The following is a 14,158-nucleotide window of genomic DNA, read 5'->3' on the forward strand; positions in this document are numbered from 1 at the left end:
TCACAAGGGAGAAGAAAAAGAGGAAGGCCGAGAAGAAGCTGGAGGGAGGGAATTAAAAAAGAACTAGAGGGAAGAGAAATCCCTCCAGATCTATGGTTAAACAGAGAAGAATGGCGGTTAGGAGTCGGAAGGCGTCGGAGAACGCTGTAAACCGATAGTAGTAGTAGTAACTATTAATAAAAGTTCTCGCCTTTGACTAAACATAGTCGTTGGATTCGTCATTTAAAAGTAAAACACTAGCGGACAAAACCGGACACTATACCGTAATACTTGCAACTGAAATGAATAACTGAAAATATTTATATTCTTACTTTCAACTATAATCAAATTTGGAATTTCCGGTCATTAAGACTCAATCCCCAACTTTCTCGGCGATGGGGCAGCAGGTACTTGGGATTAATGGGCCAGGTAGTTCGTGGGGCAGTTATATATCGCCGAATTGGTGACCGTCCTCTTGGGCTTCTTCCAGGAAAATTTCCAGAAACATATAATCTGACTAAGTTATCGTCTCCTCTACAAACCACGTGACCAAGGAACTATAGAATTCGCTGCATATATATTTTGGACATTTTTCTTTAATGTCAAGTTGATTAAGAATGGAAAGCTTTGTCCAAGGTACGCGCAGCATTCTTCTCCCCCACATTTCAGCGGCATCAATTCTTTGAAGTTTTTTTTACACAAAGATTCCAAGTTTCTGCTCCGTATAGAAATATTGAGAATACAGCTGCGTGTACCAGTCTCACCTTGATTTTTTGAGATAGATCTTTCTTTCCTAAGAACTTTAGTTAGGGAACTCAAAGCATTTTTATCTACTCGGCGGAATAGTGTTGAATCTGTCAATAACCATTATTTCCGTCTTGTCTTTATAATTTTAAGACCATCTTTAATGCTTTCCTACTCGACTGTTCGCAGGAAATCTAGCGTTTCTTATTAGTTGGCTATGCTTGTCATCAGCAAATCTTTAATTTCTATACCAGGCACTTTTACTCCACCGACCCATCCTTCTAAAGCAATCCTCATGACATATTCACCATAAATATTGAATGGGTCAGATGACACAATGTATCTTTGTCTACCCCCTCTCTCTGGTTTTAATCGGCTTAAAAACTTCTTATCTAGTCATACAGTCTGCCATTGCCACAGTCCACTGGGCACAAATTTTAATAAGTATCACTAGAAGTCTCGGTGCATATATTTCATCATTATCATCAGTAGCTCGACAACCCTTTTTGGGTCCTGGCTTGTTCTAGGATTTTCCGCCATTCTGTTCTGTTCCTTGCTTTGTTATTCCAGTGGGTAATCTCAAGTGTTTTCAGATCTTGTTCCACTTGTTCCATGTGGGTCTTCCCTTTGACCTTCTCCCTACTGGTACTTGCCTCATATGTTTTGGTGTTTTGGTCTCCAACATCCGTTCAACATGGCCCATCCAGCGCAGACGTCCGATTTTTATGGATGTTATGACGTCGGGTTCGTTGTATGCTGCATATTCAAAATTATATCTTCTGCGCCATACGTCATTTTCTTTCACCCCCTTACATATGTGTCTGAGGATTTTTCGTTCAAACGTACCTAATAAGTTCTCATCGCTTTTCGACAATGTCCATGTCTCTGATCCATATATAAGGACCGGTTTTATCAGGGTTTTGTATATTTTGCATTTGGATTTTCTCGTGATGTTGTTAGATCTTAGATGTTTAATTAGTCCATTATATGTTTTATTCGCAATATGTATTCTTCTCTTAACTTCTTCACTGACATTGTTATCTGCGGTAACTAGTGAACCTAGATATGTAAAAAATTTTACGCTTTTGATGTCATAGTCTCCTATTGTCAGATTATGTAGGTTTCTTTGGCCTGTCGATTTGTTGGCCTTCATGTATTTGATTTTTATTTCATTAATATTTAGGCCACTGTTTTGTGCTGCTCTTTCTATCGCATTAAAGGCTTCCATCATTTATCTTTTGCTTCTAGCTATGATATCAACATCATCTGCAAATGCCAATATTTGTACACTTTTTGTTATTATTGTTTCTCTGGTGTTGACTTTTGACTCCCTAATTATTTTTTCTAATGTGATGTTGAATAGAGTACAGGATAGGGCATCTCCCTGTCGTACGCCCGTGTATATATTTGGTACATAGTAATAGTCTTTCTTTTCTATTACAATGTACCAAAGATTTATCCAGCTACCGCAATCAAAAAATACCTTCTGGAGACCAACGAAGCATATTATCGGGTCTAGGACGTTTCATCGCCGCTAGTTCATTGCCGCCGTTTCGATGCCGCCAGTTCATTGCCGGCCGATTCATCGCCGGCCGGTTCGTCGCCAGTCAGTTAATCGCTAACTGATATATTTCCGAATTTTCGACCAATTTTCGACAGTTACATTTAATATTTATTTTTAGTATAAATTAGGAATTCTAGGAAATGCGAGATATGACCATTCCGGTTGCCATACTTAATCTTCTAATGGACTTTTAAACTTTTATAATATAAAATATAATTTAACACTACAAATTTAATACTATTTAGTATCAAATTTAGGGGAAGTAGAAGTAGAACAGTAAATTAATATAATAATATTTTTATTTGTCATAAGTTTTGAACTGAATTTAACGTCGTGTCGTGTCATCTCCCATAATACAAAATCAACTGACTAACTGGCGATGAAACGGCCGGCGATGAAACGGACGGCGATGAAATGGACTGGCGATGAACCGGCGGCATCGAAACGGCGGCGATGAACCGGCGGCGATGAAACGTCCCATTCCGATATTATCAATACCTACTTGAAATTCTCTCGACTTTTCATGAGTTGCCTAGATCAATATTCAGGATTTACTTACTTATAAATTATCCCTTACAAACTCAGCTTGTTCCTGCGGTATTTGAAATGTAGTTAAATTTTTCTTCTGTTTTCGATGATTGTCAACAAGATTTTACTCTAGAAAAAAAAGTGGACTATATCGATAAAATCACGAAGACATAAATATATATTGTTCTGAAGCTATTAATTTGTGTCATTTATGTAATTTATTATTTTAAATGGGAAATAGGCCAAAATTTAACTTAAAAAATGATTTTATTGACGTTTCGACTTCCACCTCGGACGTCGTTTTCAAAATAAAAAATATTACTAAACTAAACAAAAATGTTGGTGCTTAGCAAAAAAAATCCTAATCTGACTGATTCATATTGGCAATTGAGACATATATTATACATTTTAAAGTAGAAGACTTTAAAATTACATTACCGATATTTATGAGTTGCGTTCCTGGGACGACATTATTGAAAGATAGTTCATTCGATTACATGAAATCAACTTTAACTCAAGAATAAACAAATGATGCAGCTTTATTCTCATGTCTTCACAGTAATATTTTTTTGTAACTGGTTATATTCTTTACTTGCTAATAAAGTTTTGTACTCATTACAAATTACTAGCTATACTATTCTCTTGATTTCCAAACATTGTTTTATATTCTTCAGTAAGTTGCTATTTTATTACAATTGTAATCCAATCTTTGACCTATTGTTTATCAGTTTGTTGGACATATACACTCTCAATTTATTTAAGTTGTTTTTTTTTTGTTTATCTGAATATTGTTGCGAGTATATCTCTGCGTGTAATTATCATATAAATGACAAATTCTAAGAAAATTAATAAATTCTTTAATATTCCTCATCACTCTCCGTGTGTGGCCTGGTAATCGATTAATGACAGAATAATGTAAACTTGTCCAGATGGTTGTCTTCGACATTAATTTCAGCTGTTCAATGCTAATACGGATTGAGTATGAGTTGAATTGATAATTTTTAAGTCCATTGTCTTTGTCGTTATCAGATCTTTTAAGGTAGTAATACTTTAATCGAAAATTATTAAAACATATGTATAGTCAATTAGGAGTCATATTTATACCTAAATTATTTATATCGTAATATAGTTTCGTTATTTGTGTATCGAGTTCATCTAGGAATATAGCAGAATATAACAGAATATAGTGAAACATCTATAGACAAGGCGAAAATGGCGGGTTCGTTGAAAAATTTATTCCCATGAGATTTTTATGCATAATCACATTTCTAGTACACCCCAGAATAAGGTTCAAGAAGCCGCCCACGCGAAAAGTGGTCCAATTTTTTTAACAATTTTTTTTAATCAAATTGCAAAAATTATTATTTTTGCTTCGGACAAATATTTTTTAGGTTTTTTAGATTATTCTGGACAAAAAAGGTAGCTTGTAATTTTTCTCTAGATTTGATGGTTTTCGAGTTATATGCAATTTAAAATTTAAAAAACGCGAAAATGGCCATTTTTAGGACTTGATAACTCGTTTAAAAATTATGATTATAAAAGTCAGAAAGTGACTAAATCAAAGCTTAAAGCCCCCCTACATGATCCTGAAGAAATTTGTGTCAATAATTTATTACTAAGCTGTTATTTTTAATTATTAACAATAAGCCGTAAGATCGTATTGACGCGGCTGTAAATGTGAGTGTGAGTAAGATGCCCCATTAGATTACCGGAATGGTATCTCTCTTGCACTCACCATAGACGGCCGCCTAATACGTGCAGGCGCTCATTATTATTACTTAAAAATAACAGCTTGGTAATAAAATATCGACAAAAATTTCTTCAGGATCTGGTGGGGTGGCTTTAAACTTTGATTTAGTCACTTTCTGACTTTAATAATAATAACTTTTAACCAATTTATTAAGCCTTTAAAATCGCCATTTTTAGTTTTTTTCAACTTTAAATTGTTTATAACTCGAAAAAGATCAACTTTAGAGAAAAATTACAACAGACTTTTTTATCCAGAATGGTCCAAAAAAGCTAACAAAAATTTGTATGGACCAAAAATATGAATTTTTGCAATTTGATTAAAAAAAAATTGTTAAAAAAAATTTGGACTACCTTTCACGCGGGCGACTTCTTGAACCTTATTCTGGAATATCTCATGAATGCGATTATGCAAAAAAATCTCATGGGAATATTTTTTCTAACGAACCCGTCATTTTCGTCTTGTCTACTAAATGAGTAGCATCTAATGAATAAACTAGTCCATTTGCCACAGATTTTTGCATCATATTTTAAGTTATATTAATTATGTTATATTTACGAATTGAAACTTGACTGTCACAAATCTAAATTATATATCCGGAAGCGGATGATTACATACGAGTTCAAATATTGATTTCCGATTGAGTGACAGGAGATGGGTTATGTTTACTGGAAGCTGCACATTACTTTTTATAAGGTTTTCAGAAAATATAGCTGAAAGTGCTTTATTTTTATAACATCCGAAAAGGATGTGATTAATATCACACTGGGAAATATTATCGCATGAGCACTTTCCTGATTCGATAATTTTAAATCTAGCCAGGTGAGCAGCATATTATACAGGGTGTCCCGAAAAGATTGGTCATAAATTATACCACACATTCTGGGGTCAAAAATAGTTCGATTGAATCTAACTTACCTTAGTACAAATGTGCTCATAAAAAGAAGTTACAGCCCTTTGAAGTTAGAAAATGAAAATCGATTTTTTTCAATATAGTGAAAACTATTAGAGATTTTTTATTGAAAATGGACATGTATCATTCTTATGGCAGGAACAACTTAAAACAAAATTACAGTGAAATTTGTCCAACCCATAACAATACTATGGGGGTTTAGTTCCCTTAAACCCCCCCAAACTTTTGTGTGCGTTCCAATTAATTCATAATTATGGTACCATTAGTTAATCACAACGTTTTTAAAACTTTTTTGCCTCTTAGTATTTTTTCGATAAGCCAGTTTTTATCGAGATACGGCTTATTTTTTAATATATTTACATAAAAATTTTATGGGGGTTTTGTTCTTTAAACCCCCCAAATATTTGAGTACGTTCCAATTAAACTATTATTTTGATACCATTAGTTAAACACATTGTTTATAAAACTTTTTTGTCTCCTAGTCTTTTTTTGATAAGTTACCTTTTACCGAGATGTGGCTTCTTTTTCAAAATATACCTAAAAATGTAAATTATAAATAAATTTTCAGATTATTAACAGGTCTCTATAATCGTATCTACTTAACCATATACAAATTTTTGGTGGATTCGACAAATATTCAAAATATCTCGATAAACAGTGGCTTATCGAAAAAGTACTAGGAGGAAAAATAGTTTTAAAAACATTGTGTTTAACTAATGGTGCCACAATAATGATTTAATTGGACCGCACACAAAAGTTTGGGTGGGTTTAAGGGAACAAAACCCCCATAAATTTTTATGGGGTGGACAAATTTCACCTTAATTTTTATTTAGGATGTTGCTGTCATAAGAATACCACATGTCCAATTGAAATAAAAAATCTCTAAGAGTTTTTGATATATGAAAAAAAAATCGATTTTCATTTTGTAACTTCAAAGGGCTGTAACTTTTTTTTGTGCACTATTGTAGGTAAGTGAGGTTCAATCAACCTATTTTTGACCCTAGAATCTGTGGTATAATTTATGACCAATCTTTTCGGGACACCCTGTATATACATACTTTGATAAGTTCGGACTCATGATATAGTCTAGGCGCCAAATAGGGGTCACCGTCACTTTTTTAATTCTGATAGGTCCACCCAAGTGTTTTTTATGTATTTGTGGCTTCTGATTATGAATTTCAAGGGTGGATTTCGATCTGACTGGCCAAAAATTGATATGAACAATTTGATTGTTAATAAATTGTTTATAATGCTCTAGTTTGTAAACTAAAAAAGATAAAAAAATTTTCAAATAAAATTTGTTCGTTAATAAAAAACAAAGAAAATGTGTTTACTAAACTTTAATCCAGTAATTAAAGTTCGAGATAAAATATTGTAAGATTCGTGCAAAATGGTTACAAAATAAATGTTATTTTCGAAGCTTTTTCAATCGTAATGCGGATTTGACGTATCCAAATGAGCTTTACAAAGCTTAATTTATGAGATTTAAACTCTGTTGTCTAAAATTTGTTAATTTACTTTATCTTTATTTGGATTATAGTTATACCCGTTTGAAGTTGTAATTTGCCCAAAAAAGCTTTAAATTAATTTAAAGGGTTTTAAGCAAAAAGCACTAGATATTTATAATTTGATTGACAGTAATAATAAAATACTTATGTCAAAAAACGAACATTTTGAGCTTGGGAAAATGTTCGTACACCAGGAATAAATAAGGTGTACACCCAGTGGGGCCTCACAATTAATATAAAAAAACCGAGTAATTAGTTGTAGTAGAAACACCAGAAAGCCTGCAAACTGAAATGCGAACTATAAAACCAACAGAAACGTTCAAATAATTGGGAGTCCAAATATCATTAAAAGCAGGGAGCAAGGAAATTCATTCCAAGATTGGCCAAGCAAGATCAACCACCAGACAGCTACGCGGAATATTGTGGAATAATAAAATAACATAATAAAATAAAAAAATTATTTTTAAATGGTAATAGAAAGTATGGGGTTATACCACGCCGAACTCTGGGAAATAAATCAAAGAAACAAACAAAAAAATTAAGATTATGAAAATTAACTATTGGAGACGATGTTGCCGACTTAATATACTTAATAGGGCGAGAGAAGGAAGATATTGGGAGAGAAATAGAAATTGATCTAGACATAATAAATACTCTCGCAGCCAAAATACTTAACTGGTATGGACACCTTCAGAGAATGCCTGAAAATAAGATAATGCTGCTTTTTTATCTTAAAAATATTTAGATCCATACTTGATCCTAAACTTGTATTAAAATTAACATTTCATAAAAATGTCTATAGCCCTTTTGACAATTTCATTGCAAAAACAGAGATTCAAACAGTTTTTCTTTGGGGAAAATAATTATTGAAAAAGGTGGTTTTCCTAATATTTAGTAATTTAGTATACCTACCTAATTGTGCATTTAATCATAGAATTATATAATTTGGACCACATATAGTACACATATAAAGGTTCAAAATTAGATACGAGGCCATCTCAGATTTTACCTTTTACAAAAATGGCGGGCATTCAAAATGGCGACGATACATACATATATGTGACTAATAGCACGATTGTAAATGAAAAGTCAGACTTCAACCAAATTTGGTATGTGGGTTCTTTTTTCGATGTATAAGATCGAGCTCCTGAACCGGAAGAATCGTTTTACCAGAAGTTGGGTTTTTCCTGATTTTTTATGTAAAAATATGTTGATCTTTTTTAATTCTTTCACCCTGTATATATTAATTTTTCAAAAAGGTAATACCGGCGTTAAAAAGAGCGTAAAAATATTGTTTAGGAAATATTTTGAACTCTTTAGTTATATTAATTACTATTTAATAAATGCATAACGTATCTTCACATGTAGGTACCTATGTGCTGCAGATTCGTGCAAATAATAATATAAGAATTATTGTGCATTTAATGGTAAAAGCATATAATTTGGACCACACATACAACACATACAAAGATTCAAATTTAAATATGAGGCCATCTAAGATTTTGTCTTTTACAATAATGGCGGGCATTCAAAATGAATATGCCGCCCATAGGTACATGTGAACATACGTTATGCATTTATTAAATGATAATTAACATAACTAAAAAGTTTAAAATATTTCCTAAAAAATATTTTCACACTCTTTTCAATGGCGGTATTACCTTTTTCAAAAATTAATATATACAGGCTGAAATAATTGAAAAAGAAACAACATATTTTTACATAAAAAACAGTAAAAACATGACTTCTGGTAAACCGATTCTTCCGGTTCAAGACCTAGATCTTACTTATCAAAAGAAGAACCTTGATGCCAAATTTGGCTGAAATCAAACTTTTCGTTGAAAAGTTATCGTGCTATTATTCATATATGTATAGTCGCCATTTTGAATGCCCGCCATATTTGTAAAAGGAACAAAAACTCAGATGGCCTCATATCTAAATTAAAACCTTTATATGTGTAGTATATGTGGTTCAAATTATATGCTTCTACCATTAAATGCACAATAATTCTTATAATATTTGCACGAATCTGCCGCACATAGGTACATGTGAAGATACATTATGCAATTATTAAATGGTAATTGACATAGCTAAAAAGTTCAAAATATTTTCTAAAAAATATTTTTACGCTCTTTTCAATGGCCGTATTAACTTTTTGAAAAATTAATACATACAGGGTGACAGAATTAAAAAAAGAAAACAATATATTTTTACATAAAAACCAGGAAAACACAACTTTTGGTAAACCGATTCTTCCCGTTCAAGACCTCGATCTTATACATCAAAAAAAGAACCTATATACCAAATGTGGTTGAAATCTGACGTCTCGTTCAAAAGTTATCGTGCAGTCACATATGTACTGTCGCCATTTTGAATGCCCGCCATCTTGGTACAAGGCAAAATCTGAGATGGCCTCATATCTAAATTTGAATCTTTGTATGTGTAGTATATGTGGTCCAAATTATATACTTCTATCATTCAATGCACAATTGCTTCATATATCGGCTACACTAATATACATATAAAGTACCCCAATAAATTAAATTGTCAATCAATATTTGCTATTCCTTTTAAACATACACGATGTTTATAGTAACCAGTATTTGACATAACTTTCAATGTCATCCTTTTAACGTTTAACGTTCTTCTTAGAAGAAATATCGGTAACTCAATCATACCACTCACCCTCCGGTATTATTTTTTTTTCTAGACAATCAGAAAAGGGTGATACGTGAGAGCTCATTTGCATCAAAATAAAAATTAAATTGCACATTACGTTATTGGTTCGACTAAATCGCCTTGACTAGAATAAAAAACGCAAAAAATTCAATTCCTAATCTAACACCTGGAGGGGTTTTATACAAAGAAGTTTTTTTCTTACTCGATATTCTAGACGATGTAATTGTTTGTAAAGCCTCTAATTTATCGTTATTTGTATTTTTAGATTTAATATCTTTACAAATCTATTTACACACTTCGATAGCCCGGTGGTAAGAACGGTGACTTTCTTGGGTATGAAAATTCAGGCGTGCGTCGTGAGTTTACATATGATAAAAAATAGTAATTTTTATTAAAAAAAATTCAAATTTTTTCAGTATGTACTCGTCTAAGCTACAACTGTTTTCTGATGGCTCTTTGTAAAGACACTAGATACGATTTTGCCTAGTATTCATGCATTTTCCCAGGGCATCTAGGAAAAAATAAATCGATTTTTAAATACATACAGCACCTAGAGACTTGCAACTTTTTCAGAGAGACTTGCAACTTGCAACGTCATTCTGTTCAGGACGACGTCAGGAAAAAAGTCTACAATAGAAAAATTTGTATAAATGCTTAGTTGCATTTACAGTGAATAAAATGCATGCAAAAGTGCATAAACATGCCAATATTCGGGAGTTTTTGGGGTCACTGAACACGAATACACAATCGGAACCGATTCCCGGAGCACCTGGTGCCCAGGGTCACTGCTGAGGAACCCCATCTTTTGGAGTTTCGAGCGTTTGGAGTAAAACCTATTGGTAGGGAGCCCAAGCGGAGATTTTTGCAGTTACTAGAGCGCGTCAGATTATCATATGAGGAGAAACCTGGTACCCTGCAGATGTACGTCTACCATGATTAATTATTTATATGGGAAATAAGCCACAATTAAAATGAAAAAAATAATTTTATTAACGTTTCGACGCCCAAATCGGGTGCCGTTGTCAAAATACAAAATATTACTAAAATAAACTAAAGTGTTGTTGCTAAGCAAAAAAATTCTTCTAATAATTTATTTAATCTCACTCATTTATATTGGCAATTCAGACATATATTATACATTTTAAAGTAGAAGACTTTAAAATGATATTGCCAATATTTATGAGTTGCGTTCCTGGGACGACTTACTGAAAGATAGTTCATTCGATTACATGAAATTAACCCCAACTCAAGAATATCCGTCATAAAAAATTATAGCATGTGATATGTCTTTAAAAAGACAACCAAATGCAACGACAGTAAAATTCTCGCGTTAGAGACTTCATAGTAAATCACAAGGGAAAACCAGGAAAAACCTGTGATACTATCCCGACATCGTAAGTATTTGGTCTTACATTAATTTACTCTCAAAAAATAATACCAAATTCTGACTTGTAACATGTTTAAATTATAAATAATATTAATAATACTAGATATATAAGTATTACTAAAATATAAAATATGTACTAGCTCGATATTATTGACTTACTAATCTTGGTATTTTCTTTCTATTGACTTCCTCTTTCAGTATGGGTAACCACATCCTACTGCATTCTACCGAGGAATTTGCGACACAATTGGTTTCATTTAGCATAATTAGAGCCGCTTCTTTGATTTTTCTCTTTTTACTATCTGATTCTTTCAGGACTATACTTGAATCTCTCCACTGAACTCTATGTTCATTATCCCATGCGTGTTGACATATTTGAGATCTCTCAAATTGTGGCTTATTTCCCATATAAATAATTAATCATAAAAATGCCACAAGGAAATAGCTTCAGAACTACGTCTACCATATATTGACTGTTAACACAGGGAAGTTCGTTAAGGGATGCCCGAAAAAAAATCTATTCTTAATTATACTCGAAATAGTCAGATTAAGGTAAGGTAAGTTAAGTACATGCAAAACAGTGTATATTTCAAAAATCTGACGATTTGAGCGGGGCGTAAGGAAATGGGCGAGTCAAAAATTTCACACAAAAAAAAAGAATATTTCGCAAAATGAACGTCAGATCGAAAAACTAAAAAATACATGCTCAATATTTTTCAAAAATCTATCGAATAGTACTAAACGTGACCCCCAACGGAGAGGGGGGGGGGAAATTTAAAATTTTAAATACAAACCCCGCGATATTTCGCAAAATAAACATCAGATCGAAAAACTGCAAAATACACTTTCAAAATGTTTTTGAAAAATCTATCGAATGGTACCAAACACGACCCCCACGGAGGTGGGGGAGGGGTTTACTTTAAAATCTTAAATGGGACCCCAAATTTTTATTGCAGATTTGGATTCTTTACGTTAAAATAAGCAACTTTTATTCGAGACATTTTTTCGAATTATGGATAGATGGCGCTATATTCGGAAAAAACCATTCTTCGAAATGGAAAATTAAATTAAAAAATGGAAAGTCCCCGCTAAAATAGAAAAATTTGCTTAATTTTTTTTGGTTTTAGGACCTAATAATCACAACCCAATAGGTCACCGTAACGCTCGAGTGACTGCACATTTAGCATACTTTGCTCCCCTACTATATTTTATAAACTAGATCTGTGAAAATATATAATTAAAAAAATAGTTTATTCGCAAATAATACATATAGGAATTTATTTTTTATAAGCAGAAATATATCTACAATATTCAAATATACAAATTCAGAAATATACAAGATTACAATATTCTATTGCTGCAGTGTAAAGTATCCAACAAAGACGCGGGACTTTGGATTTTAATTTATAATAATATTTTTATTATATTATTTTTATTTATATTTTGATATTTATTTTTGATTTATATCCGCGATTTTCATTATCCGCGACAACCCCACAGATAACCGACAGTTGACTGTATAACATGATCTTTAGTAAAACTCCTATAATCATACAGATATTACTATAATAAAGAATACCTCTATTCACGTGGTGAATAATCACAAACACCAGGACACTATGATAAACGAGAAAAGTGATCAAAATATCGAAATTAAAAGACGTATTAAAATTCGTAGGTTCATTTAAAAAAAATGAAAAAGCTGTTTAATATTCGTGATATAAATCTCTCTTAGCCAAGCCACACACCAAAGAAACATGAAACGAAAAACATGAAACGTGAAACGAAAAACATGTTTCATGAAAAGAAAACACTGCTAAACAAATCTCAAAGTCCGCCTACCAATGAAACGAGTGTGATTCATGCTCATGACACATTTTTATTTTCGGAGAGTTTCATAAATGGCCGGACATATATTTGTTTAGCAGTGGTTTATTTCCATGAAACGTAATTTACGTTTCATGTTTCTTTGATATTTTAGATGCCTTAGAGATAGAAATGTCAATACCCTATGCGTTTAGTATCTTGTACGGTGTAGAAGCATGTACTCTCAAATAGAACAATATAAAAGGCATTAAAACTTTGAGATGTAGTGCTATCGATGAATATTAAGAACTAGTTGACTTGATCGTGGTACCAATGAGGAAGTATTACGGCGAATGGACAAAAGAGCTGAAGTAACACTTACTATAAAACAAAAATTGAAATACTTGGGGCAGATAATGTGGGGACAAAAATACACAATTAATGTAATGCAGGAAAAGATTGAAGGACGAGGGAACCCGGGCCGCAGAAGAATGTCTTGGATGAGAAATCTGAGAGTGCTCTGATTGCTCTACAAACTAACTGTTTAGGACATCTGTAAACAAAGATCGAGTAGGCCTTGATGTCCAATCTCTGATAATAAAGGAACAGAACTATAAAGAAGATGACCAGGTCATATTAGCTGAGGATGAGGATGATGTAAGGATATATGATTAGAAAATTGAAAATCTACATGACCATGAATGGCATAAATGATAGAATGTTTAACAAAATTACTGTCGATGTGAATTAGGTTTTAGAGACGTTGCTATAGGCTAAATGGGTATCATACTTCTCGACTCTAGGACCGCGCAGACTACCTTGAGAATTAGTCGCCTAAGTCTGAGCTTGTTTTATACATCCCTTCTAGATTACTGAGACATTTTTACATTTCTGTCACTCCTATTCTGATCTTTTCTTGAACTTACAAATACTCCAACTACAAACTATTCAAGTAAAATAAATAACTTGAAATCAACATAAAATTGCTTTTCCAAACCCCAGGTGTAATCACAAGAGGGCTTAATATTGATTTCTCACAGTTTCGATTTAATGTGTAGTGTGGTTTGCCTACCACCCTCATTGCAAACATTTTTACTCTAACATCAAGTTTATTTTCATTTTAATTGATGATCTATTGTAGTGAAGTAATTTTGGTCACTGTTCTTAATTAAACAACCTTTACAACAGATTTCACATAACTAACAGGGAAATTTTTATCTTCCTGCGGAACTGTCATTTCTGTCATGTCATAGTTCGGAATTTCCGCTGTCACTGTCACTGCCACTTGCTACCAAATAGTCAT

General features: G+C 32.7%; 1 protein-coding gene across 1 annotated transcript in view; it reads left to right on the forward strand.

Moving 5' to 3' along the window:
- Positions 1-13,530, forward strand: part of LOC126882712 (uncharacterized) — a 30,158-nt gene extending 16,628 nt beyond the window's left edge. Inside the window, exons 3-4 of the mRNA XM_050647694.1 lie at positions 9,928-9,973; positions 13,404-13,530. Of these exons, the coding sequence (XP_050503651.1) occupies positions 9,928-9,973; positions 13,404-13,530 (173 nt within the window). The remainder of the gene's footprint in view (positions 1-9,927; positions 9,974-13,403) is intronic.
- The last annotated feature ends 628 nt before the right edge of the window (positions 13,531-14,158 follow it).

Source organism: Diabrotica virgifera, chromosome 3, assembly GCF_917563875.1.
Source record: "Diabrotica virgifera virgifera chromosome 3, PGI_DIABVI_V3a".
NCBI lineage: Eukaryota > Metazoa > Arthropoda > Insecta > Coleoptera > Chrysomelidae > Diabrotica > Diabrotica virgifera.